Genomic DNA, 25,729 nt, shown 5'->3' on the forward strand with positions numbered 1-25,729 from the left:
CCTCAGCCTCCTGAGTAGCTGGGATTACAGGCACGCGCCACCGTGCCCAGCTAATTTTTTGTATTAGTAGAGACGGGGTTTCACCATGTTGACCAGGATGGTCTCGATCTCTTGACCTCGTGATCCACCCGCCTCGGCCTCCCAAAGTGCTGGGATTACAGGCTTGAGCCACTGCACCCGGCTAAATGTTAAATTTCTGGCTGGCTGGCCACTTTGTTGCTTGCCTGAGCTAGTATCCTCTAGACAATCTAGTCGTCTCTGTTCATTTCCCACTGTAATCTCTTTGTATTCAATAAGATCCTCAGGCATGGGCTTTTCCAAGCTATTAAGTCACTCCCCTCCAGCAGGGCAGCAGAGCTTCCAGTCCACATAGACTGCCAGCCCATTCAGGGTTCAACTTCTGAGCCACAGAACTGGGCTGCGAGACAAAGGTGGATGAAAGCAGCCGCTCTCTTTTACTGAATATTATGAAGACTTTCTGGAAGAAATATTTCCCAACAGTATGCTGTTTGGCCAATTTCCAGAGACAACCAATCGTTGTTTTTTAAAATTTTATCCAGTTTTATTGCCCCCTTTCGGTTGGGAGTGAATGTACCAAGACCCTCAGATAACCATTCTCAAAGTCCCACCTGAACAAAATGATTTTGAATTATAATTTTGTATCTTCAAACATTTCAGGAAGCGTTACTTGGCAAAAATTATTCCCGATTAGACTTTTTAGAGTCTCCAAAATATTAAAACTGTTAAGAAGGTACCTAATTCTTAGTGCCAGTTTTAAAGGGAATTTACAACTACAAAAGTGGTGTTGTCGTATTAAGATGAGGACTAGACGACCTGCACTTGCTTGCCTTACCAAACAGCTGAATGCTTAGCTAGAAGAAAAAAGGGAGCTCCTCTCTTCTCTAAATGGTCCATTTCTGATTATTCCAAACTCAGAGACTTGGTGACTACAACAAGGAAATTAACAGCTTTTATTTTTCTCAAATAAATATTACATGATGAGTTGAGAATGTTATTGTGAAAACACTGATTAGACACTATTTGTTTATTTCACACAATCTGCATGAACTTTGATATTTACCACAAAGGGCTTCCCGTTAGTGCACTGAAATTCAAAGTCATGCTCATAACTGTTAATGAAAGCAGGTTCAAAGCAACACCACCATCACCGGAGTATCTTTAGTTTTATGGGAATGGGACTACCAAGCATGTTGCTCTTATTTGGTATAATTCTAATCTCATGGGCATCCATTGTTGGGGGAGAAGGTAAGTTGAAACAGATCTGAATATTTTAGTTTCTTTTCAAATATATTTATTGATTGTGTGTGCATGCATAAGTATATTTTTAAATGAAAAAAATAGCTGAGAATAATTTGAAGGAGTAGCATCATATTAATCTATTTTATGGAAATATTTTCTAACATGCAATTAGCAGGAATATAGAATGAAATTAATTCTCGCTATTCTCTAGGCTGCAAAGGAAAAATGCTCACCAAACAGATAGTGTAAAGAGAAAATAAAGGAGGGAAAATCTGCGATAATAAAGATGACAAGGTGAAGTATTAGTGTAATTCTGCATAAACTCTGCAATGCCACTGACTAGAAAAATCAACCTCAGAAGATTTTGCCACCTTTAAAATGTTTTTAGAATTTTATTTTCATAGATTTGTTAATTTAAATTTTAAACGTTATTAAAATGAAGGAATTCTCATTTGAGTGTAATTATCATTCAACAGAGATAAATATATTTTAATTGTAGTATGGAACATTTCAATGAAACAATGAAAGTAAACTGGAAGCTTGAAATAAATAGGGAAAAATCTATCAATTATAAGATATATGGATTGTAGGTGAAGAAACCATACTAAAGAAGTATCATTCACTAGTCTTTGTTAGAGATAGATATTTATGATATACAATGATTTGGCTTATAATCCATATAATAAATGTTTGTAGAAACAACATGAAAATTTCTCTAATCAAATGCCAAAGAAAATAAATAAATCACTGAAATTAAGAAAGATGGAGACGAAAAAGAATACTTGTTTGTGTGTGTATGTATGTACTGAAATTCTTTTTAACCTGTTGCATAAGATTTATTGAAATAAAATCATATTTCATAGAAAAAACCACTTTGTTATTGAAAGTACTAGATAATCTATACATAATCTTACAAAAAGAGAAAATTTTCTGAAAAACATATAAACCTGTTAATATAATAAAGAAGATAGCACTGAAATGTATTTGTCAAAATTAATATATAAAAACTTGGTAAAATGTAATTATATTGTACCTGACTTAAAATATTTTATGACATTAAAATTATTTTGCTCTCCGATTGAAATTAGGAATAAACTAAAAAGTTTATTATAATCTTAACTATTTGGATATTAAAAAATATTCCTAGTCTATTTCTCTGGTTAAATAAAGACTGGAAAATTTGGCTTAGTGAATTGTTTGTGGCATGAATTAACTATGTTATTTTTCTGTGTGGTATTATCAAAGAAAAATTTTTGTGTTCCTCTATATTTTTACATTGTCTTAGGAAGTAGGAAAGAGCCTAATGAATCTATTTATCTGTCTGTCTGTCTGTCTATCTATCTATTTATTTTTATTTTTAGAGATGGAGTCTCACTCTGTCACTCAGGCTGGAGTGCAATGGCACAATCCTGATTCACTGCAACCTCTGCCTCATGGGTTCAAGTGATTCTCTTGCCTCTGCCTCCTAAATAGTTGGAGTTACAGGGGCACACCACCAGGCCTGGCTATTTTTTTTTACATTTTTAGTAGAGACAGGGTTTCACCAGGTTGGCCAGGCTGCTCTCAAACTCCTGACCTCAAGTGATCTTCCTGCCTTAGCCTCCCAAAGTGCTGGAATTTGGGAGGCATGAACCACCCTGTCCAGCCCATGAATTAAATCTAAAACAACTGAAAACCTTAAATCCCTCAAAATACTACCTCCTTACATTGAGTGGTTTTGAGAAGAAAATTCAGACCTTTGCTTACTGATAAGAATAGAAAAGAAAAGAAAATACATAAGCTAAGTGGTAATATTGTCATATTTCTCAACGAAAAAGCTCATTTAATTAGCCAAGGGTAGGATATGTGTACTCAAGGGGAATACATTAAACAGGTCTGTATATTTTTCTTTCTGGAGAGACTTCATACAAATTTACGCATCATGTGATCCACAAGACATAATTGCATCTTCATTAACAAAGACTTTCTTGTCACATTTCTCAGTCATCTGAGTTCTATCCTTTGTTTTGACCTAAAAACCCTAATGGAATGTGTAATTATGCTAAGAAGAGAACATAATTCAGTAATAAAAAAATTATCTCTAATATGATTATTACAGTAAAAATTACTTATACTTTTTTTGTTTTTTTTTTATTGCAAGTGAAACCTTGTGATTATCCAGATATTAAACATGGACGTCTATATTATGAAATTATCCATAGAGTATACTTTCCCGTAGCTGTGGGACAATATTACTCCTATTACTGTGACTCAAATTTTGTGACTCCTTCAGGAAGTTCTGGGGGTTACATTCAATGCACACAAGATGGGTGGTCTCCAGCAATCCCATGCCTCAGTAAGTAAACCTCTTTACAGCAATATGTGCATAAAACTTCCAAAGAGTGGAGAGAGGAGAGCACATAAGTGATTATAACTTGTCTTATGTAACAGAAATAGGGCCAAGAAAAGAGTTGCTCAAGAAAATGACCAAAAGAGATCTTTCCTATTATGAGGAGTTCCTCTTGAAAATCACAAGTAGAGACTTTTTGATAATATCTATATAATTTATTTATACATATTTTAATTATAACAAATAATATTTAATATTGATATTTCTTTTTGTACAAACCTTTGTAACGTTAGTTCATCTTAAGTCATACATTATTTTTTGATGTTTATGCAATCTTAAATATCATAGAAATAATTTTAATATACTATTTTGAGCAAATTTATGTTTCTCATTTATTTATTTATTTATCATTGTTTTGGTCTTTAGGACAATGTTATTTTCCTTATTTGAGAAATGGATATGATACACATTCTGGAAGAAATTTTATACAGGGTAACTCTGTAGAAGTTCCCTGCCATTCTGGCTATGGTCTTTCAAATGAGCAGACCACAGTTACATGTACAGAGAATGGCTGGTCTCTTAATCCCAGATGCATCCGTGTCCGTAAGTACACTGCTTGGGATCCCAGCATGTTCATGTGTTTCTAAGTAATGTAGATGGCATTCTAAGACTCTTCTGCATTAACTGTGGAAAAACGCTTACGCCAACTTGTTTTGCCAACAGATCTATTTAGTTTTGTTTTTTTCAATTGTGTATAAATGAATACACAAATTTCTTGATAAATACATAGCAAAATAAATGCTTTTATTAATAGGCATTAGTCAAGAATACAGTAAAAATGTTTGAATCAATACTTGTTGGTTAAATTAAGTCACATTGGAGCGGCATCACTGTATGGGGTAAATACCCGAGGTTCATCTCACACCAAGAAGATTAAGGACACAGACATGCACAAGGAGTGAGTTTAGGAGTGCAGGTTTAATAGGCAAAAGAAAGAGAAAAGAGAACAGCTCTCTCTCTTGTGAGAAAGGGGCACCCAAAGGTGAATTCCTGCCCCTGGTGGAGTGCTCTGGATTTTATAAACAGGCTTGAGGAGGCAGCGTCTGATTTACATAGGGCCCAAAGATTGGACATGTAAATGTGACATTTACATAATATGCCAGAAGCTGGCAGCCCCACCCTCATCTTATTATGCAAATGGTTCTTTGCCTGGCCAGCGCCATGTTGCCTGTTCCTTACTGTACACATGACTGGCTGGCAAAGAGAAGGGAGGATGGAGCTGCCATTGGAACATGCCTAGTCCCAGGTCGCCTTTTCCTATTGGCACAACTGCTGGCATTCACTCTTGCAAGCCTCCAGCTTGCTAGTCTGTGATTGCGGCTCGATTTTACAGGCTCCTCTTTGACAGAAAAGAAAATGATTTGGGGGCTGATTTTTATTAAAAGGAAAACTTTACCAAGGACACCTGTACTCTCATTACCTGCCTAAATAATTTTTTCTTAACTCCTATATCAACATTAATATGTACATTGGAATCAATCATTTGACTCAAAATAATTATACAATTATAGTTTAAAATAGAAAGTAAATACGATGATAGCCAATAATGTCATTCAGATATTCAAGCAGTGTGATGACATTTTTACAGTAGATCTATTTGACTTTCTCTAGTATATGTAAGTACAAATGGGTTTTCTGGGATATTGTGCATATTCTACTCTAGAAGGTTTCCTATAGTGTTTATTCAAATATGCATTTAGATCAACAGTTCCTTCTTGTTTTATGTGTTGTTAATGAGTGGTGATGTCACATTTTAATATTTACAAATTGAGTGTCTATAAAATTTTATAGCATTGTCATGTAAATACTTTGTAGTGTAATATCAAATTTCTTTTGTTACTAATTGGATTTAGAATATATGGAGTTTTGATATGTATTAGTTGAACTCATCTAATTCTGAATATAAAATCTCTTTTAATTATATTTAATGAAAATGCATTCTTTTTTGTGACTAGTGTTTTTCTTTTTCTGTTTTATGCATTATGAACATAAGTTGCTCATTTTACTAAGTAATTGTAAATCTTTTCTCATGATGAATGTTTTTTGTCTCTATTTAGAGGAATACTTCTTCAAAAACACAGAGCCATTATACTATTCTTTATTCTAGAAAGTTATATATTATCTTTACTTTTTATGTTTTTTAATTATTTTGTGTTGATTGTATTCATGATAATAGCTATATTTCACTTTTTAAAAATGTATTTTTCACTTTTAATAAAACATGGGAAACTCAACATTTCCCTAACAATTTTTATAGTACTCTTATCATACAGTATGTGTTATATTGTATAGTTTGTACAATGTGTGTATACACACACACACACGACAACTATTCTGAATATTTTATTCGCACTATTTTTTTAAAGAGAATTTTTTTATTTGTATTTTTAATTTAATTTTATTATTATTATTATTTTTTAATTGTACTTTGGGCTCTGGGGTACATGTGCACATCCTGCATCCTGCAGGATTGGTGCATAAGTACATACATGCCACATCCTCCCCGCCCACAGCTACCTACATCAGGCGTTTCTCCCAGTGTTATCCCTCCCCATCTGCCTCGCCCCCGCTGTCCCTCTCCGCCCCTCCACTGCACCTCCCCACCTAGCCCAGTGAGTGTTGTTCCCTTCCCTGTGCCCAAGTATTCTCATTGTTCATCACCTGCCTATGAGTGAAAACGTGGTGTTTGGTTTTCTGTTCTTGTGTCGGTTTGTTGAGAATGATGGTTTCTAGATTCATCCATATCTCTAAAAAGGACATGAACTCATCATTTTTTATGGCTGCATAGTATTCCATGGTGTATATGTGCCACGTTTTCTTTCTTTTTTATTTTGTTTATTTATTTTTTATTTTTTTAATTGTACTTTAGGTTCTGGGGTACATGTGCAGATCATGTAGGATTGTTGCATAGGTACACACATGGCAATGTGGTTTCCTGCCTCCATCCCCCCGTCACCTACATATGGCACTTCTTCCCATGTTATCCCTCCCTGAGTGCCCCACCCCCCCCCACTTTCCTCCCTTGGCCCCCTCAACAGACTCCAGTGTGTGATGCTCCCCTCCCTGTGTCCATGTGTTCTCATTGTTCAACACCCACCTATGAGTGAGAACATGCAGTGTTTGATTTTCTGTTCTTGTATCAGTTTCAAGAAGATTATGGTTTCCAGATTCATCCATGTCCCTACAAAAGACACAAACTCATCGTTTTTTATGGCTGGATAGTATTCCATGGTGTATATGTGCCACATTATCCCTGTCCAGTCTATCATCGATGGACATTTGGGTTGGTTCCAGGTCTTTGCTATTGTAAACAGTGCCACTATGAACATATGTGTGCATGTGTCTTTATTTATAATCCTTTGGATATATACCCAGTAATGGGATTGCTGGGTCATATGGAATTTCTATTTCTAGGTCTTTAAGGAAGCGCCACACTGTCTTCCACAGTGGTTGAACTAGTTTACACTACCACCAACAGTGTAAAAGTGTTCTTATTTCTCCACATCCTCTCCAGCATCTGTTGTCTCCAGATTTTTTAATGATCACCATTCTAATTGGTGTGAGGTGGTATCTCAATGTGGTTTTGATTTGCATTTCTCTAAAAATCAGTGATGATGAGCATTTTTTCATATGTTTGTTGGCCTCATGTATGTCTTCCTTTGTAAAGTGTCTGTTCATATCCTTTGCCCACTTTTGGATGGGGTTGTTTGTTTTTTTCCTGTAAATCTGTTTTAGTTCTTTGTAGATTCTGAATATTAGCCCTTTGCCAGATGGGTAGATTGCAAAAGTTTTTTCCCATTCTGTTGGTTGCCGGTTCACTCTAATGATTGTTTCTTTTGCTGTACAGAAGCTGTGGAGTTTGATTAGGTCCCATTTGTCTATTTTGGCTTTTGTTGCCAATGATTTTAGTGTTTTAGTCATGAAGTCCTTGCCTATGCCTATGTCCTGAATGGTTTTGCCTAGGTTTTCTCCTAGGGTTTTTATGGTCTTATGTCTTATGTTTGAGTCTTTAATCCATCTGGAGTTAATTTTAGTGTAAGGTGTCAGGAAGGGGTCGAGTTTCTGCTTTCTGCATATGGCTAGCCAGTTTCCCCAACACCATTTATTAAACAGGGAATCCTTTCTCCATTGCTTGTTTTTATCAGGTTTTTCAAAGATCAGATGGTTGTAGACGTGTGGCGTTGCCTCTGGGGCCTCTGTTCTGTTCCATTCATCTATATCTCTGTTTTGGTACCAGTACCATGCTGTTTTGATTACTGTAGCCTTGTAGTATAGTTTGAAATCAGGTAGCATGATGCCTCCCGCTTTGTTCTTTTTGCTTAGAATTGACTTGGCTATGCGGGCTCCCTTTTGGTTCCATATGAAGTTTAAGGTGGTTTTTTTCCAGTTCTGTGAAGAAGTTCATTGGTAGCTTGATGGGGATAGCATTGAATCTATAAATTACTTTGGGCAGTATGGCCATTTTCACGATATTGATTCTTCCTAACCATGAACATGGAATGTTTCTCCATCTGTTTGTGTCTTCTTTTATTTCCTTGAGCAGTGGTTTGTAGTTCTCCTTGATGAAGTCCTTTACATCCTTTGTTAGTTGTGTTCCTAGGTATTTTATTCTCTCTGTAGCTATTGTGAATGGGAGTTTGCTCATGATTTGGCTCTCTTTAAGTCTATTATTGGTGTATAGAAATGCTTGTGATTTTTGCACATTAATTTTGTATCCCGAGACTTTGCTGAAGTTGCTTATCAATTTAAGGATATTTTGGGCTGAGGTGATAGGGTCTTCTAAATATACAATCAAGTCGTCTGCAAATAGAGACAATTTGACTTCCTCTTTTTCTAATTGAATACGCTTTGTATTTTTTTCTTGTCTAATTGCTCTGGCTAGAACTTCCAATACTATATTGAATAGGAGTGGTGACAGAGGGCATCCTTGCCTAGTGCCAGATTTCAAAGGGAATGCTTCCAGTTTTTGCCCATTCAGTATGACATTGGCTGTATGTTTGTTGTAAATAGCTTTTATTGTTTTGAAATATGTTCCTTTGATATCTAGTTTATTGAGAATTTTTAGCATAAAGGGCTGTTGAATTTTGTCAAAGGCCTTCTCTGCATTTATTGAGATAATCATGTGGTTTTTGTCTTTGGTTCTGTTTATGTGATGGATTACATTTATAGATTTGCGTATGTCGAACCAGCCTTGCATCCCTGGAATGAAGCCTACTTGATCATGATGGATAATCTTTTTGACGTGCTGTTGCAATCGGTTTGCCAGTACTTTATTGAAGATTTTTGCATCTATGTTCATCATGGATATTGGCCTGTAGTTTTCTTTTTTAGTTTTATCTCTGCTAGGTTTTGGTATCAGGATGATGTTGGTCTCATAGAAAGAGTTAGGGAGGATTCCCTCTTTTTGTATTGTTTGGAATAGTTTCAGCAGGAATGATACCAGCTCCTTTTTGTACGTCTGGTAGAATTCGGCTATCAACCTGTCTGGATCTGTACTTTTTTTGGGCGGTAGGCTATTAATTGTTGGCTTGACTTCAGACCTCGTTATTGGTCTATTCAGGGTTTCAACTTCTTCCTGGCTTAGTCTTGGGAGTGTGCAAGTGTCCAGAAATTTATCCATTTCTTCCAGATTTACTGGTTTATGTGCATAGAGCTGTTTGTAGTAATCTCTGATGGTAGTTTGTATTTCTGAGGAATTGGTGGTGATCCCCCCATTTTCGTTTTTTATTGCTTCTATTCGATTCTTCTCTCTTTTCTTTTTTATTAGTCTAGCTAGCAGTCTGCCTATTTTGTTGATCTTTTCCAAAAACCAGCTCCTGGATTTATTGATTTTTTTGAAGTGTTTTTTTTTTTTTGTCTCTATCTCCTTCATTTCTTCTGAGATCTTAGTTATTTCTTGTCTTCTGCTAGGTTTTGAGTTTTTTTTATCTTGTTCCTCTAGCTCTTTCAATTTTGATGATAGGATGTAATTTTAGAACTTTCTTTGCTTCTCATCTGGGCATTTATTGCTATACGTTTCCCTCTAGACACTGCTTTAAATATGTCCCATAGATTCTGGCACATGTGTCTTCATTCTTGTTGGTTTTGCATAACATTTTTATATCTGCCTTCATTTCATTGTTTTTCCATCTGTCATTCAGGAGTAAGTTGTTCAGTTTCCATGTGATTGTGAGGTTTTGAGTGTTTTTCTTAATCCTGAGTTCTAATTTGATTGCACTGGTCTGAGAGACTGTTTGCTATGATTTCTGTTCTTTTGCCTTTGCAGAGGATTGATTTACTTCCAATTATGTGGTCAATTTTAGAGTAGGTGTGATGTGGTGCTGAGAAGAATGTATATTCTGTGGATTTGGGATGGAGAGTTCTGTGTATGTCTGTTAGGTCCGCTTGGTCCAAATCTGCATTCAAGTCCTGGATATCCTTTGTTAATTTTCTGTTTCATTGATCCATCTAATATTGACAGTGGAGTATTAAAGTCTCCCACTATTATTGTGTGGGAGTCTAAGTCTCTTTGTAAGTCATTAAGAACTTGCTTTATGTATCTGGGTGCTCCTGTATTGGGTGCGTATATATTTAGGATCACTAGCTCTTCATGTTGCATTGATCCTTTTACCATTATCTAATGCCCTTCTTTGTCTCTTTTGATCTTTGTTGGTTTAAAGTCTGTTTTGTCAGAGACTAGGATTGCTACCCCTGCTTTTGTTTTTGCTCCCCATTTGCTTGGTAAATCTTCTTCCATCCCTTTATTTTGAATCTATGTGAGTCTTTGCATGTGAGGTGGGTCTCTTGAATACAGGACACCAATGAGTGTTGACTTTTTAATCCAGTTTGTCAGTCTGTGTTTTTTGATTGGGGCATTTAGGCCATTTACATTCAACATTAATATTGTTATGTTTGAATTTGTTCCTGCCATTTTGTTACTGGCTGGTTGTTTTGCCCATTAGTTGATGCACTTTCTTCATTGTATTGATGGTCTTTACCATTTGATACGTTTTTGCAGTGGCTGGTACTAGTTGTTCCTTTCCATGTTTTGTACTTCCTTCAGGAGCTCTTGTAAGGCAGGTCTTATAGCGATGAAATCTCTCAGTAATTGCTTGTCCATAAAGGATTTCATTTCTCCTTCACTTATGAAGCTTAGTTTGGCCAGATATGAAATTCTGGGTTGAAAGTTCTTTTCTTTAAGGATGTTGAATATCAGCCCCCACTCCCTTCTAGCTTGTAGAGTTTCTGCTGAGAGATCCACTGTGAGTCTGATGGGCTTTCCTTTATGGGTGACTCGTCCTTTCTCTCTGGCTGCCCTTAGAATTTTTTTCTTTATTTCAACCTTGGTGAATCTGATGATTATGTGCCTTGGGGTTACTCTTCTTTAGGAGTTTCTTTGTGGTGTTCTCTGTATTTCCTGGATTTGAATATTGGCCTGCCCTGTTAGATTGGGGAAGTTCTTTTGGATAATGTCCTGAAGAGTGTTTTCTAGCTTGGATTCATTCTCCCCATCACATCAAGTACGCCAATCAAATGTAGAGTAGGTCTTTTCACATAATCCCATAGTTCTTGGAGGCTTTGTTTGTTTCTTTTCTCTTTTCTCTAATCTTGCCTTCCGGTTTTCTTTCATTGATTTGATCTTCAGTCTGTGATATCCTTTCTTCTGCTTGATCGATTCGGCTGTTGAAACTTGTGTATGCCTCACAAAGTTCTTGTGCTGTGTTTTTCAGCTCCGTCAAGATACTTATGTTCTTCTCTAGGCTGGTTATTCTAGTTAGCATTTCATCTAACCTTTTTTCAAGGTTCTTAGTTTCTTTGCAGTGTGTTAGAACATGGCTTTTAACTCAGAGAAGTTTGTTATTATCCACCTTCTGAAGCATGTTTCTGTCAATTCTTCAAACTCTTTCTCTGTCTTGTTTTGTTCCCTTGATGGTGGGGAGCTGTGATCCCTGGAAGGAGAAGAGGTGTTCTGGTCTTTGATGGATTCATCCTTTTGTGGTGGTTTTTTCCCATCTTTGTAGATTTATCTCCCTTTGATCTTTGAAGTTGGTGATTTCAGGAGGAATCTCTGAGTGGACGTACTTTCTGTTGAGGTTGGAGCGATATCTTTTTCGGCCTGTAGAGGTGCTGCTGGGCTGCCTCGGATTCAGTCAGGCTGCTGGGTGGGTGGTCTTCCCCTGGAGTTTGTTTGCAGGTGAGATTAGCCGCGCCTTCCCAATGGCGTCTCTCCTTCCCCAAGCTCAGTCTTCCTGGTTGGGATCAAACTGGTGTATTTGCCGCCAAGCTGTCTAGCACGCGGGCTTCAGTTTGAGTTTTGTGGGGGTGGAGCCTGCCAGGCCTTACGGCCTGTTTCCCTGTTTTCAGCTCTGCCTCTTTCTGTGGGATGGGTAGTTTCGTCCTGCTGGCGTTGTCCACACTTCCACCCAGGTCTGTGCCAGCTTGCGACACCAGGCGGGAGCCTCGCTCAGATTTGCATCAACAACCCACGGCACCCCTCAGTCCCGGGGGGCTCTCATGGACCGTGGGTTGCAGGAGGGATGAAGGAACCACAGGATCCGGATCGGAGACTGAGGCGGTGAAGTCCCCAACCCTCCGAGCCAGCTGCACGTTTGAGGTGGGGACATGCCCCATCCTGTCTCAGGCAGCCCTCCCTGGGCTGCGCTCGCCCTGCTTCTCCGCTCGCCTTCCCTGAGCTATTTTCAGAATCCTACTGTCCCACCGCAGTGAACTCGGCACCTCACTTGGAATCATTAAGTCCTCTAGCCCTCTGCATCTCATTCGCTGGGAGCTGCATTTTGGTGTTGCCTCCTCTCAGCCATCTTGGTGTCCGCCCCCCTGCCCCCGCTCTATTCGCACTATTAGTAAACAATTTTTTAACCAGCATTCCAATAACCCTCTATTGTAGTTTATTTTACTTTGAGACAGAATCTCATGTCACCCAGGCTGGAGTGCAATGGTGAGATCTCAGCTCACTGCAACCTCCATCTCCCAAATTTTAATTAATATAGGTTATAAAAGTATGGATATGACCTTTCACTCTAATCATGACCTTTCACCCTAATCTATTTTTTTCATCTGTCTCTTGTTTTGTGTTTCATCATCCAGTGTCAGATGATCCCATTACTTTTATTTTTTCTTAGTACATTAATTGAGGCCAATAATACTGTTGAAAGAGTCAACTTCCTCCCTCTCCTTTCCTCTCCTTACTTTTCCTTTTCTTTCCTTCTCTTTCCTCTTCTCCCATTCCCTTCCCTTCCCTCCCCTCCCATTTTTTCCTCTTCCTTCCTTCCCACCCTTTCTTCCTTCTTTCGACTGTCCCAAGTTTGTCTGGCTGAGTTATTTTTAAGAATGTTACTATAGGCCAGTACCAGTGGCACACCCCTGTAATCCCACTACTTTGGGAGGCTGAGGCAACTGGATCACCTGAGGTCAGGAGTTCGAGACCAGCCTGACCAACATTGTGAAACCCCATCTCTACTAAAAAATAAGAAAATTAGCCAGGCATGGTGACGTGTTCTTGTTTCACAAGGTTAAATACCACAGGAATTATTTCAGATATTATACAACAATATAACTTCTAGGTAGATCAAAAGGAGAAATTTCCCTTGATTTGTCAGCTGAATTTCTGCACGCTTTTTCCTGATAAGGTGAAAAACAAAACAATTTCTCAAGCAGCAATACTATATTGAGAAAATGACTTGAGCTAAAAAAAGAGCACTACTGTATTGAGGAAATATCTTGAGCTAAAAAAGCACTCAAAGATAAAGTACATCAAATCCATAGAATGTACAATATTAAGAGTAAACCCTAATGTAAACTATGGACTTTGAATGATAATAATATTGATGGTGAGGGGGGCTATTCATGTGGTAGGGAAGAGGAAGTGGTATATAGGGAATCTCTGTACCTTCCACTCAAATTTGCTGTGAAAAAAACTGTAAATAAATACTAAAGTCTAATAAAAATATGTGTGTATATATATACACATATATAAACTGTAAATAAAACTATAAATAAAAACTAAAGTCTAATATACACACATATTTCTATTAGACTTTAGTATTTAAGGTTTTATTTACAGTTTGTATATATACATTATATATAGACACACAAGAAAATAAAAGAGTCAAAACATATTGAGATTTCACCCATCTTCTACATTGTTTTAATACATCTTGCACCACAGTGCATATGGATGTACGTGTAAGTCTCTATATACATATATATGGTAGTTTCTTAGTATCCTGAAGGAATTGATTCTAGGATCTCCTCACCCCCAGAAGATACCAAAACCCACAGATGCTCAAGTCTCTAAGAGAGAATAGTGTTGTATTTGCATGTAACCTATGCATATCCTCCCATGTAATTTAAACCATCTCTAGATTATTTATAATACCTAATATAATGTAAATACTATATAAATAGTTGTTATCTTTTTATTACATCATTTTTATTGTTTTATTATCATTTTATTTTTTTTTTTCTTTTTCAAATGTTTTGAAACTGCAGTATAAATACATATTTATATGTACACCACTTAACAAAATTTAGCTCTAATTTAATCTTGGTTGAGTTGTTCTCACTGATTGTCTTGTAGTCTCTAAATTATTTTCACTGAAACTATATAAACTTCATAACAAGAAAATAATTAAAATCTTAATAAACAAAAAACAAACTTCTTACTCAACATTTTTACAGCACCAGAAAAAAAAAAACAGGACAGAGTTTCTGGTGGAGATACCTATGACAGTTGATGAGAATAGAGAAAAGACGTAAATCTGAGAGTTGAGAATAAGCCTATCACTCTCTGCTGTACACTACATAGGTCAGGGAGATTTGCCACTCTTACAATCTGTCTTCATTCTTAAATTGTTGTGTGAGGGTTTTCTTCTTGAGCACATTGCAGAAGAGTTCATATTTCATATCACTCCAAAATATAAATATCATATTAATTGACAATGACCTCCTCAAATACTCTTGTGCTCTTAAACAGTGATATTTCTTTGTCTCAAATTAGTACACTGGAAAGCATTTAAGCTAAAGGTATTTAAGTTGAAGGAAAGAAAAAACTATAATTGAGATGATTAAAGCATAATCTAGTGATTCATCGATGTAATTTATTATGTAATTCTTCAGTTTTGTGTTATTTTTCCCAGCAACACTTTGTGATTTTCCAAAAATAAACCATGGAATTCTGTATGATGAAGAAAATTATAAGCCATTTTCCCAAGTTCCTATAGGGGAAGTTTTCTATTACTCCTGTGAATATAATTTTATGTCTCCTTCAAAATCCCTTTGGACTCGCATAACATGCACAGAAGAAGGATGGTCACCAACACCAAAGTGTCTCAGTGAGTAAACGCCCTGATCATTACATGGATTTCTTTAAGTGAATAAAGAAGGATGTGCCAGACAAGATCATAAGGTCATGATAATGACAGGGGCAGTAACCAGAGGAGCTGGAAAGATGGGAGATGTTGTCCTCCTATTTTGCGATGCCTCTTGTGAGAACCAAATGAAAAGTAAATATGTCAACTGTCTTGTATTACCTAGAAATGCTCTATGCTTTGAAATACATTAATTTTAAAAATCATAATTAATTATGATTAGTATATTTGACTGCTAATATTTCTTTACTAATATCATTTGGTAGCAGCCTGATCATAGCTTTCCTTTAAAGAAAGTCAACTTTATACATTTTTTGTTTTGAATTTACCGTTCTCTTGCACATTGCAAGGTAAGGTTTAGTATTTTCACCTTTATATGTTTAATAAATCATTTCTTTGGACCTTCAAAGTGTAGCTATATTTATCCTCCAATAAATGTAGAGAACAGACTCCAGTGACAACAGGTGTGTTAAAAAGAGAAAAACAATGGGAGAGAGAATAGACGAGGCAACAAAGGAGATAACAATGATATTTCTCCTTTTGTAGGAAACGTTTACGAGAATTGAGAGAAATATTTATACGAAGATGTTGTTTTGTCCCTAGAAAAGTTTATAAACATAAAATATTTTATTATAACAACCATACAGCAGTAGCATGAAATACTTTCTTTTATATGTACATATATGGGAATAGAAAAATATATTTCATCATATATACAGTAACATGATGAAATTCTTTTGAAAATATTTACACATGATGTCAGTTTTCAAAGTTTTCAACTCTTAATAAAATATTTTAAAATGCAGTTGAACTTTTTTTGCTACTTTCATCTCATACATTAAACAATTTTTGGTCCTTAGGAATATGTTTCTTTCCTTTTGTGGAAAATGGTCATTCTGACTCTTCAGGACGAACACATCTGGAAGGTGATACCGTACAAATTGTTTGCAATGCAGGATACAGCCTTCAAAAAAATAACAACAACATTTCATGTGTAGAACGTGGCTGGTCCACTCCTCCAAAATGCACCTCCATTAGTAAGCAAAATTCTGCTCTCTCAGATCATGGTAACTTTTGTTAATTTTTTAAAGAAATAAATCTATTGTTGTAGGTTAAATGTAGGTTTCAGCACTACTTCTATCATTATTTATTTGATTTTCAGCTCCAATTGTGTCTAAGTAGATGTGCAATAACATAGTTTGCCTACCTATGTAAATCAAATGTATGTGATAGGTAGAAATATGAGACAAGAATACACTTTGAAGACAATCAATGTTAAGTAATACCTGTTTGGTAGTTATATTACCAGGTTAGTTAACCATAAATGGTTACAAAACTGAGGTATTAAGTGAAAATAAGTCCAATTCCAGTTAAAATGTCTTAAAAGAGAGTTTTTACTATTTATCTTTATTTAAATTCATATGCTTGAATCAATAAAGCATCGTCTTCTAAGTTGTAAAACCTCCATACTTCTGAGATGTATTTTTTTTGTGGGTGGCTTAGAATTTGGAAAATGATTCTTTTAGAAACCTGTGGTATAAGTGATGGCACCTCCCAGTCCTGGGTGAACTCTTGTAATTCTTCATCTTTATAGCTCTTCAGTAATTGTTCTTTGCTCAGCCCAGTGCAGTTCCATCCTATGCATGCACAGCTCAGTATTCAACTAAAACCTCAAGGAGCCTCATGAAAACTTCTATAGCTTTTTCTCTGCATACCACTTTCTCTCTGCTACTACGTCCAGTAACTTCTGGCCACCATAGTCTCCAAGACTGACCTTACTAATCTCAACTAAAGAAGACCACTATGTTCTTCATGGGTTCTCCATCCCTGCACAGTTTAGAGAAGGCCTGCCAGCAAAGAGATGGGGTTTCATTGACTTTGTTTATTATTATTATTATTTTATTTTATTTTTAATTTTTTTATTGCATTTTAGGTTTTGGGGTACATGTGAAAAACATGCAAGATTGTTGCATAGGTGCATACGTGACAGTGTGATTTGCTGCCTCCCTCCCCTTCACCTATATGTGGCCTTTCTCCCCATGCTATCTCTCCCCAACTCCTCACCCCACGCTGGCCACCCCTGCTGTCTCCCAACAGACCCCAGTGTATAGTGCTCCCCTCCCTGTGTCCACGTGTTCCCATTGTTCAACACCCATCTATGAGTGAGAACATATGATGTTTGATTTTGTGTTCTTGTGTCAGTTTGCTGAGAATGATGGTTTCCAGGTTCATCCATGTCCCTACAAAGGATGCAAACTCATCGTTTTTGATGGCTGCATAATATTCCATGGTGTATATGTGCCACATTTTCCCTGTCCAGTCTATCATTGATGGGCATTTGGGTTGGTTCCCGGTCTTTGCTATTGTAAACTGTGCTGCAATGAACATTCGTGTGCATGTGTCCTTATAGTAGAATGATTTATAATCCTTTGGATATATACCCAGTAATGGGATTGCTGGGTCAAATGGAATTTCTATTTCTAGGTCCTTGAGGAATTGCCACACTGTCTTCCACAATGGTTGAACTAATTTACACTCCCACCACAGTGTAAAAGTGTTTCTATTTCTCCACATCCTCTCCAGCATCTGTCGTCTCCAGATTTTTTAATGATTGCCGTTCTAACTGGCGTGAGATGGTATCTCAATGTAGTTTTGATTTGCATTTCTCTAATGACCAGTGATGATGAGCATTTTTTCATATGCTTGTTGGCCTCATGTATGTCTTCTTTTGTAAAGTATCTGTTCATATCCTTCACCCATTTTTGAATGGGCTTCTTTGTTTTTTTATCGTAAATCTGTTTTAGTTCGTTGTAAATTCTGGACATCAGCCCTTTGTCAGATGGGTAGGCTGAAAAATTTTTTTTCCCATTCTGTTGGTTGCCGATTCACTCTATTGACTGTTTCTTTTGCCATGCAGAAGCTGTGGAGTTTGTTTAGGTCCCATTTGTCTATTTTGGCTTTTGTTGCCATTGCTTTTGGTGTTTTGGTCATGAAGTCCTTGCCTATGCCTATGTCCTGAATGGTTTTGCCTAGGTTTTCTTCTAGGGTTTTTATGGCGTTAGGTCTTATGTTTAAGTCTTTAGTCCATCTGGAGTTAATTTTAGTGTAAGGTGTCAGGAAGGGGTCCAGTTTCCGCTTTCTGCATATGGCTAGCCAGTTTTGCCAACACCACTTATTAAACAGGGAATCCTTTCCCCATTGCTTGCTTTTATCAGGTTTGTCAAAGATCGGATGGTTGTAGATATGTTGTGTTGCCTCCAAGGCCTCTGTTCTATTCCGTTGGTCTATATCTCAGTTTCGGTACCAGTACCATGCTGTTTTGATTACTGTAGCCTTGTAGTATAGTTTGATGTCCGGTAGTGTGATGTCGCTTTGTTCTTTTTGCTTAGAATCGACTTGACTATGTGGGCTCTCTTTTGGTTCCATATGAAGTTTAAGGTGTTTTTTTCCAGTTCTGTGAAGAAGGTCATTGGTGGCTTGATGGGGATAGTGTTGAATCTGTAAATTACTTTGGGTAGTATGGCCATTTTCACGATATTGATTCTTCCTAACCATGAACATGGAATGTTTCTCCTTCTGTTTGTGTCCTCTCTTATTTCATTGAGCAGTGGTTTGTAGTTCTCTTTGAAGAGGTCCTTTATGTTCCTTGTTAGTTGTATTCCTAGGTATTTTATTCTCTTTGTAGCAATTGTGAATGGCAGTTCGTTCTTGATTTGGCTCTCTTTAAGTCTGTTATTGGTGTATAGGAATGCTTGTGATTTTTGTACATTGATTTTGTATCCTGAGACGTTGCTGAAGTTGCTTATCAGTTTCAGGAGACTTTGGGCTGAGATGATGGGGTCTTCTAGATATACAATCATGTCATCTGCAAATAGAGACAATTTGACTTCCTCCTTTCCTAATTGAATACACTTTACTTCTTTTTCTTGCCTGAGTGCTCTGGCTAGAACTTCCAGTACTATATTGAATAGGAGTGGTGAGAGAGGGCATCCTTGCCTAGTGCCAGATTTCAAAGGGAATGCTTCCAGTTTTTGCCCATTCAGTATGATATTGCCTGTTGGTTTGTCATAAATAGCTTTTATTATTTTGAGATACGTTCCGTCGATACCTAGGTTATTGAGGGTTTTTAACAGAATCAGACTTCAGAAAGTGGGTAATAAGATACTTCCGCGAGCTAAAAGAACCCGTTCTAACAAAATGCAAATAAACTAAGAACCTTGAGGAAAGATGTGTTAATTTTTAAGGGGATAAAATGTATAAGCAGCATGATTGCCAACCCAAATATAATGCCATATAATCTATTTATGTTTATTTTGCATTTTATTAATTAATATTAAATACATAGAGCTTTTAATATTTATGCTACTCAAACTCAGAGAGAGATATCCAGGAAGGCTTCCATTTATACTGGCTTCCAGAAGGAAAAAAAAATGTCTATCGGTGTTATAGCAAAGGATGAAGAAATTTAAAACATCATAGCTTGTACCTTACAAAAAAATTGTTTTATGTCTTTTCCTCAATATTACATTTAAATGTATTAAAATCAACAAAAATTTGATAACAGATTGTCTATTTGTTTTAAATTCATTTTGAAATATATTTGTATTCTTTTGATTTACTACTCAAAATGAACACTAGGTGAAATTACTTCCTTTCTTTTTTTTTTTTTTTTTTTTTGAGACGGAGTTTTGCTCTGGTTACCCAGGCTGGAGTGCAATGGCGCGATCTCGGCTCACCGCAACCTCCGCCTCCTGGGTTCAGGCAATTCTCCTGCCTCAGCCTCCTGAGTGGCTGGGATTACAAGCACGTGCCACCATGCCCAGCTAATTTTTTTTTTTTGTATTAGTAGAGACGGGGTTTCACCATGTTGACCAGGATGGTCTCGATCTCTTGACCTCGTGATCCACCCGCCTCGGCCTCCCAAAGTGAAATTACTTCCTTTCTATTCAGACCGTTCTTGTGTGAATCCGCCCACAGTACAAAATGGTTATATGAGGTCAAGACAGAAGAGTAGATATTTATCTGGTGATAGAGTATATTATGAATGTGGGAGACCTTATGAAATGTTTGGGGATGCAGAAGTGATGTGTGTAAATGGAAACTGGACAGAACCACCTCAATGCAAAGGTAGAGGATTATATTTCCTTTAACATTTTTGGAGAGTACAGCAGGGTTAAAATATGTTGTTTTAAATAAAACAAAGTAATTTTTGTGAAACATATTTTTCAAATGCAAATCAAGTGATTGATGATGCTTAAAATTCAATTATTCTTGTGAATGGAACACAAGTAACATGGTACATTATTTTTGAAAATATTTGCCCAAATTAAAAGAAGAGTTGGAACTTGAAAAATAATGTATCTTAAGCTTTACAACACTCAGTTCCTTCTGAGGAATACATGTAATAAGAAATACATTGTGTGCATTTGACAGACATAAGACATGTCTACTCTAAGATCTAGAATAGGTAGTTGAAGAGAGATCATAGGTTGTGATATAAATGTGGGCATCTTCAGTATACAGATTATATTCAAAGGTATGTGACTAACTGAACTCATCCAGGGAGCTACTGTATTTATAAAAAGAAGTCTGAGCACATAATCCTGGATCATTCTAATATACAGAGATGCAGTAAGGGAAACCAACAAAGGAAATTGTATCTTATCGATTTCCATTTTGTAAAATTAATGTTTGTCTGAAATTTTTCACTATTTTACTTAGAATCTACCTATGTTTTATATTGAAGCGAGTTTTTGTAGACAGCATATATGCATTCTGCCTTTCTGGGTCTGGTTTGTTTTTATGTTTATTTTTTGAAATTTTATTTTATTTTTTGATGGAGTCTTGCTCTATGGCCAGGCTAGAGTGCAGTGGTGTGACCTCGGCTCACTACAATCTCTGCCTCCTGGGTTCAAGTGATTCTCCCGCCTCAACCTCCCGAGTAGCTGGGATTACAAGTGCATGCCACTATGCCCAGCTAATTTTTGTATTTTTAGTAGACAGGGTTTCACCATGTTGAGCAGGATGGTTTTCATCTCCTGACGTCATGATCCTCCTGCCTCAGCCTCCCAAAGAGCTGGGCTTACAGGCTGAAGCCACCTCACCCGGCCCTTTCTGCCTCTCTTCCCTTTTAACTGGTGCACTTGGACCATTTACACTTAAAATAATTATTGATGTATAGGGACTTAAACCTCTGCCATTTATTTGTTTCTGTTTGTTTCCTCTGGTTTCAGTCCTATTTTCCTATTCCTCCATTCCCCTTGGGGAAAATTTTTAATAAGATTAATTAATTTTGATTCATATGTATCATTTTTGATTGTATCTCTTTGTATAGCTTTTCTCCTCCTTTAAAAAGCTTGTGGCTCTAGGTAATACTATGTGCATGTAATAATATATCACTGTCTACTGGTACTGACATCTCCATCTTCTACTGAGATAGGCAAATCTTACTTTTATTTAGATCCATTTATGCTCTCCTCATATTAAATATAAATGCCATTAGTATTTTCTGTACATACATTCAGCACCATATTAAACCATAATTTAACAAACTTAAAAGAAAAAAGCCAGTTATATTGACTCCTCTTTTTATTCATTATATTGTCCTTTCTGTCTCCTAAAGTCTCAATCTCTTTCTGCTCTCTCTTTATTTTAATTTGAAGAATTCCTTTAGTAATTCTTTAATCAAAGGTCTACTGGAGAAAAATTCTCTTGGTTTCCCGTTCTTTGAGAATGTCTATATTTTCCCCTTTACTTGTAAAGGATAGTGTCACTGGTTATAAAATTTGGAATTGAAAGTTCTTTTAACACTTGAAAACTGTGCCACATGGTTATAGATGAAAAACTCACTGTCATTAGATTTGTTGATCTCCTAGAGGAAAGGCATTGTTTTTTGTCTAGTTACTATGAAGATTTTTTTTTCTTTTTCTTTAAGTAGTGTTATTTTAATGTCTTTTTTTTTTTGAGACGGGGTGAGTTTCGCTCCTGTTACCCAGGCTGGAGTGCAATGGCACGATCTGGGCTCACCGCAACCTCCGCCTCCTGGGTTCAGGCAATTCTCCTGCCTCAGCCTCCCGAGTAGCTGGGATTACAGGCACGCACCACCATGCCCAGCTAATTTTTTGTATTTTCAGTGGAGACGGGGTTTCACCATGTTCACCAGGATGGTCTCGATCTCTTGACCTCGTGATCCACCCGCCTTTTAATGTCTATTGGTATAAATTCCGATGTGTTTATTCTCTTTGGAGTTCACTCAGCTTCTTAAATATGTAAGTTTATGCCTTATGGCCAAAGTGGGAGGTTTTCAGTCATTATTTTATTTATTTATTTTTCCAGCCAATTATCCTTTCCTTTCTCTTTCTGGATCAGCATTATTTATTGTTGTATTTTTCTAAATGTCTCAGTTGAGATTTTTGTTTTCAGTCTATTTTCAGAGTCGTAATTTATATTGCTCTATATTCAAGTTCATGGATTTGTCACCTCCCAATGTATTATTAAGCCTATCCAGTGTTTTAAAAAATTTTTGTCACACTTCCATATTATAATTTCTTCCAGGGTTTTTTTTTTTATTATTATACTTTAAATTCTGGGCTACATGTGCAGGTCATGCAGGTTTTAAAAACGATCATCAATTTCAAAATCTCTGCCCTCTTAGTGTCACTCCAAAGAATGTTTAATACAAAATAAGAAATTTTCTTTGTCATAGTTTTCTATGTTTACCATGTATTCATTCAGAAAGACATTTCGTATTCCTGGACTACTATAGGCAGAAATATTTGTTAATGTTTCATGTGTTTCTTCAGTAAGGACAAAAGAACTTAAATATATAACTTTCAGTTTGTAAGATTAAAATTTCTTCCAGGAATCATTTCTTTCCCCCGAAATCACACCACTGTTGATATTATATAAAGTGATGTGTTTATATTTGCCTTATTTAAATTTGTAGTTTGATTTGCTCTCCCAAGAAATCAAGTGATGAAATGATGTTTTTTAGATTCTACAGGAAAATGTGGCCCGCCTCCACCTATTGTCAATGGAGACACTACTTCATTCCCATTGTCAGTATATGCTCCGGATTCATCAGTTGAGTATCAATGCCAGAACTTGTATGAACTTGAGGGTAACAAGCGAATAACATGTAGAAATGGACGATGGTCAGAACCACCAAAATGCCTACGTAAGTCCTTTAATATACCCATGGAATCCTGGACAAATCAGTGTGATGAGTCTGATAGTTTGCTGTTTGTAACAGAATAATCACAGATTACTGAACAACTATTCTGCTGAATGCTTGCCTACCAAATATTTATGTTAGAAAGTAAAGAATTTTTTCTCCTTTCTCTTTATATTTATTTTATTTTAAAATATTTAGTTAACAAGTAAAAAATATATTTTCATGTTTGACAATATGCTCTTTTGATATATTTGTAGTACAATGATTACCATAATCAAATTAATTAGCACATTTCTTATCACCTATGATTACCATTGTGTGTAGGTGGGTGTGTGAGTTATATGTGTGTGAGTTTGTGGTGAGAATACTTAAAATCTGCTTTCTTACCAATTTTCAAATAAATAATACAATACTATTAGCTATAAATATCACTAGATCTCTGTTTGATTCCAAGTTCTTACTCATATCATAGCTGAAAATTTGTACTCTTTGACCAATATCTTAAATAAAGAAAAATAGCAATGATAAGTTCTAAAATGCGGGGATCCTACAATGACAATTGACATAATGAACCATGGATAAAAAACCCTAATTCTCATACATAAATCATAGTACCTAATTTTCACGTCATTTACCATTTTAACTTTATTTAAATCAATATGTTGTTTTTACGTAGTTAGTTTAGACACTGTTTTGAGAAATAATTCCTGAACCATCATATAACATTCTACTTGAAAATCTGGAAGTCAATGAAGAAGATTTGTATACTGGTTAATGCTTTATGTTCGTTGTTTTCTATTTTCAGATCCATGTGTAATATCACAAGAAATTATGGAAAAATATAACGTAACATTAAAGTGGTCGGCCGAACCAAAACTTTATGCAAGATCAGGTGAACCAGTTCGATTTGCATGTAAATATGGATATCATCCTTCACCAGGTTCTCAAGATTTTCGAAGAACATGTCAGGATGGGAAACTGGAGTATCCCACTTGTGTAAGAAACAAACAGAATTCAAATCCACACCTTTATTCAGAACGTTAGTATTAAATCAGTTCTCAATTTCATTTTTAAGTATTGTTTTATTCCTTTTAATTTTAAGTAAAATTTTTGGTTGATTTGTGAGAATGTACTTATAATCTGAGACCCATGGCCCTATTCTTAAAAGCTCTGTATTAAAAGTTGACAAATAAACTGTTGTGTCCAGTTCATGAAATTTGTATGACAAGAAATTAGATACAATTTTTTTCAGACTTCATTTCTGTCCATCACTCTTAAATCTCTCAAAGCTTTCTCCATGACTGCTGAGGCTCATTGTTTTATAGTAAATGGAAAACATATTGTGCCTGATTTCAAAATTATATCACTTCACAAAGATGTAGAAACCTCACCAAGTCTTAACTCATGTTAGTAATAAGATACACGTAATTACTACTTATTAATACATAAATGCATCAAAATGATGAAATGGAGTTAATTCTACAAGATATCAATCTAGCACACATAATAATGCAAACTAATCATAAAGAGGATTTAAAATGTAATTCGGTATATAACTATTACAACATAGACATATGAAAAATAAAAATACAGTATCAGTTATAAACACGCATGCACTCACCTGCAGACACAGAAATACGATAGTTTTGCTCTGAATTAATATTTATAGCAAAAATATTGCCAGGAAATTTAAAAGTGTAAATAAAATTCTATATATGTGTTTAGAGATAATTGGGGTAAAAGTTGTAGTTCAATTCCTTTGTATGTATCAGTATTCTCTGACTTTTCTACCTTTAACTTATATCACATTTGAACCTCAAGCAAAATTTATTTCACAATAATGATATCGAATGACCAAGGTGATACATGTTGAGAATGACAAAGATGTCACTGGTAATTACCAAGTTATGTTTGTGATAATGTTAAATTTAAGAATATACATTTATTCCTAAACTGTTTTAGTGCATTTGGGCCACTATAAAAAATTATCATAAACTGGCTAGTTATGAAAACTAGAAATTATTTCATACATTTTTAGAGGCTGAGAGTTTCAAGATTAAGATGCCAACTGATTTGATGTCTTGTAAGAACTTGCTCCCTGTTATGGAGATGGTGCCTTCCCACTATGTCCTTACAATCTAGAAGGTACAAGGGAGTTCCATGAGGCTTCTTTGTAAAAAGACTTATCCAGTCTGTGAGAATGGAATCCTCATGGCCTAATCACCTAAAAAGGCCTCACTTTCTGATACTATCACCATAGTGATTAGGATGTAACACATGAATTTTGGAGGGACGCTACTATTCAGATCATAGCACAGCATAGGCATGAACAAATATATTCCATGTAAATGGAAACCAAAAGAAAGCAGGGTGGCCATACTAACAATTAACTGAAATGGAATTTTAAGTCAAGTCTGTAAAAAGAAACAATGAAAGGTCATTATATAGTGATAAAAGAGTCAATTTGCCAAGAGATTATAACTATAGACAACATATGTGCATCACCATAGGAGCAATGGAACTTATAAAGCAAACATTAAT

The 25,729-nt window shown here is 36.0% G+C and overlaps 1 protein-coding gene across 4 annotated transcripts; it reads left to right on the forward strand.

Moving 5' to 3' along the window:
* The first annotated feature begins 1,103 nt into the window (after window positions 1-1,103).
* On the forward strand, window positions 1,104-24,404 carry CFHR3 (complement factor H related 3). 4 transcript variants are annotated; one of them, XM_064370902.1, is made up of 8 exons: window positions 1,104-1,266; window positions 3,401-3,595; window positions 4,016-4,192; window positions 14,785-14,979; window positions 15,876-16,052; window positions 19,966-20,142; window positions 23,009-23,191; window positions 23,994-24,404. In XM_064370902.1, the coding sequence occupies exons 1-8, from the start codon at window positions 1,137-1,139 to the stop codon at window positions 24,230-24,232; spliced, it is 1,473 nt and encodes a 490-aa protein (XP_064226972.1). In that variant the 5' UTR covers window positions 1,104-1,136; the 3' UTR covers window positions 24,233-24,404. The 4 variants fall into 4 exon arrangements, with proteins under 4 accessions (XP_064226972.1, XP_064226969.1, XP_064226970.1 ...); XM_064370899.1 differs by lacking the exon at window positions 19,966-20,142 and having other exon boundaries at window positions 15,876-16,082; XM_064370900.1 differs by lacking the exon at window positions 19,966-20,142 and having other exon boundaries at window positions 1,105-1,266.
* The last annotated feature ends 1,325 nt before the right edge of the window (window positions 24,405-25,729 follow it).

The sequence above is a fragment of the Aotus nancymaae genome, unplaced genomic scaffold (genome assembly GCF_030222135.1).
Source record: "Aotus nancymaae isolate 86718 unplaced genomic scaffold, 86718_ANA_hifiasm-v0.15.2.pri h1tg000108l, whole genome shotgun sequence".
Lineage (NCBI taxonomy): Eukaryota > Metazoa > Chordata > Mammalia > Primates > Aotidae > Aotus > Aotus nancymaae.

Coding starts and splice junctions, on each gene's coding strand:
- CFHR3 (XM_064370902.1), top strand. CDS start 1,137: ATGAAAGCAGGTTCAAAGCAACACCACCATCACCGGAGTATCTTTAGT. Junction 14,980..15,875: donor ACCAACACCAAAGTGTCTCA/GTGAGTAAACGC, acceptor TTTGGTCCTTAG/GAATATGTTTCTTTCCTTTT. Junction 16,053..19,965: donor TCCAAAATGCACCTCCATTA/GTAAGCAAAATT, acceptor CTTTCTATTCAG/ACCGTTCTTGTGTGAATCCG.